A 2944-nucleotide genomic window follows, 5' to 3' on the forward strand; every position below is an offset into this window, starting at 1 on the left:
ACTACGTCATGTCTGCTTGGGCTAAGCTTGTACGTAAGTCAGGGAATGATATGGCGTGGTAAGACAAAGGCACATTGTTCTCCTGTTTACAGCCCAATTTGTTTAATGAACTACGTCATCATCGTAACAGGGTTTAATCTTCCTTTAAGAGTTTAAGAGTAGCCTTGTCAGAAAAGGAGCTCCACTAGAGATCAGGGATTCTACAGCAGGCAAGCAAAAATGAAACAAGGTAAGATGGTTGGATGAAGAATTAACTTGGTGCTTTTCTTTGTTGTTGTTGTTGTTGTTGTTGTTGTTGTTGTTGTTGTTGTTGTAGGGCATTATATGAATGTTGGTAACTAAAATAGACTCCCCCTCCCCCCCCCCCCCCCCCCCCTACAGTTTGGGTTGCTGTCCTCCGCTTGGTGATGTTCCTAGATCCATCAATCAGGGTTGTCACTGCCCCGTCCTGTGCCCGTGGAGAGGCAGGGTGCCATGCCCCATCCCTGGCAGATCTCTTCGACAGGGTCATCCAGCAGTCTGCCAGATTGCATGGAATCTCCAGTGATCTGTACTCTCAGTTTGTGAGATATTCTTCTTCTTTGTCTCTCGCCTCCATCTTCATCACCCCCTCCTCAAACGTCCTCAAACGTCCTCCTCGCTCTGTGTCCTTGTCTTTGCTTGTGTCTCGCTTACAGGAGCAATACGTCTTCCCCAGCAGGAACCAGATAAGACAGCGGAGGTGCCACACCTATGGAATACTAACACCAGCCGACAAAGAGAACACACAGAAACTAGGAGTGAGCAACACGTCTTCATGTTTGTCACATTCTTTTGTGTTGGCATGACTATGCATGGAGCTGTTTGTCTACATGTTTGATAGATCCTTGAATACGATCATTTATACAACAGGAATTCAGTTTTATCTTGCAGTATTGGTCTTTTCTATTCTCCCTGTGTGAGTCACTGGCTCAAATTAAATCAAATTAAACTTGTTACGTCAAGTACAAACAAGGAGTGCCACTTAGTGACCAAAACATGGCACTGCAACTAAATAATAACACAAATATATAGTAGGCGCATGTTGTGACTGTTACAGTGTGTGTGCATGTGCAGAGAGCAGAGCTGACGGAGGTGATCCTGAGGTTGCTTGGGGCCTGGGGTGACCCCCTGTCCCAGTTTCATCACAGCATCTCCCAGGACGAGGACCAAGACTTTAACCACTCCAGCGCTAACCAGGCTCTGGACATGAGCGACATGATGCAGGATCTGAGGAGTGGAGTGGCTAAGGTGGTGGAAAGAGTAAGAGTCCACCCTGCAGTGCTTTCCATTGTGCCTTTAGATAGTATATTTAATGGCCAATGGCCAGAGCTGTATCAATGAGGCAAGCTTAGCCATTAATCAAAATCAAGGCAAATCCTATAGGTTATGGCTATGGTATATTAACTTATGAATCCTAGGCATAGAATACTACATATATCACATTGCAGACATCATCTATTACTTTGCATTTACTTCATGAAAACCTGATGCAAGAAATGTCCTTGTTCTAGTGTGTGTGCATGTGCATACTGTATATAGTTAGACATATTATTTAGCACCAGTAAACAAAAGGATGAAAATAGAATTACGTCAAATGATTATCTGCAGGCTGTATTGGATTTCTGAATTCAAATCATTTAGCCGTCCTGCCATTTTTTGGTCCTGCCAATGCCATGATGCCATTCTGATGATGTCATTCTTCTGATCCTTTCCCACCAGATGCATCTCTTGGGGGTGATTAGTAACACTCTGCCTGACAGTTCCTCCTCAGAGAGTCCCGTTCCGCCTTCTTCTTCTTCTTCTTCTTCTTCTTCTTCTTCTTCTTCTTCTTCTTCTCTTCTTCTTCTTCTTCTTCTTCTTCTTCTTCTTCTTCTTCTTCTTCTTCTTCTTCTTCTTCTTCTTCTTCTTCTTCTTCTTCTTCTTCTCCTTCTTCTCCTTCTTCTTCTTCTCCTTCTTCTTCTCCTTCCTCCTCCCCCTCCTATGAAGGAGGTGAACACAATTCCATGGACCACCACGACCTCCTCTACTGCTTTCGTAGAGACTCCAACAAGGTGCTGAGTTACCTCCGTATCCTGAAGTGCACCGCTCTGCCTGAACCGGACTGTTAGTAGCACAGTGCTAGCATGGCGTTCTAGCTAAACAGCTTAGCATTGTAGCACAGCATCTCTTGTCATCTTGTTGTCGTTAGCTTACAGGTATTCTTTAGGGGTTCTTTGTTGGTTGGTTTGTTTGTTTGTTGGTTAAATTTCTTTCTCTCTGAATTGCTGTAAGATGGTGCATGATAGAGATGTGCATATCTGATCCATGACAGTTAATATTACCCCAATTATCTGGATGGTGGTGCTATAATTAAAAGGGAACTATTATTTATATATATATTTTTTTAAATAAAATGTCTATTAATTATATTGTTTTAATCATTCATACACCTGTGGCATAATACAATCTAGAAATAGTAGTAAAAACAAACAACTCTCTTCCACATCTAAAAACTAGAATGCTAATTCTCAAACGTGTGACGTCATCAAGTGCAAAGTCTGGAGATGCTCCGTAGACAATGAATTGATAAAGATGTTATATTGTACGTGATATCCAGGGGAATGTTATGTGTATACGGGCACATCTTCTGGTTCAGAGCTGAGAATGCTATAGAATAAAGCTCATTTGGGTATAAAGAACATGGCTCAAACAAACATTCTGTGGGTACACAAAATCACTCTCCCATTCATTGTCAGTGGAGGAGCTCCAGACTTTATACCTGATGACATCACAAGTTTGAGTCTGGTTTCTGTTTTTCTCTGGTTTCAATATTTCAAACATTTAAGACCATAACTTCGATTTGGTTTCCTGTCTTCATTAAGCCTATGGAGACCACATAATTGGTATATTTTTATTTACAAATCCATACTGGGTAAACTCCCAG

At 42.0% G+C, this 2944-nt stretch overlaps 1 protein-coding gene across 1 annotated transcript; it reads left to right on the forward strand.

Annotated features, from left to right (window-relative positions):
- Positions 1 to 219: 219 nt before the first annotated feature.
- Positions 220 to 2129, forward strand: LOC311245429 (prolactin-like; the record flags this gene model as incomplete). The annotated part of the gene is made up of 6 exons (XM_084335271.1): positions 220 to 229; positions 382 to 563; positions 678 to 779; positions 1096 to 1281; positions 1741 to 1795; positions 2008 to 2129. 6 exons carry the CDS (start codon positions 220 to 222, stop codon positions 2127 to 2129), a joined length of 657 nt encoding a protein of 218 aa, XP_084191397.1.
- Between the last annotated feature and the right edge of the window lie 815 nt (positions 2130 to 2944).

Source organism: Notolepis coatsorum (assembly GCF_963971535.1).
Source record: "Notolepis coatsorum genome assembly, chromosome: 18".
Lineage (NCBI taxonomy): Eukaryota > Metazoa > Chordata > Actinopteri > Aulopiformes > Paralepididae > Notolepis > Notolepis coatsorum.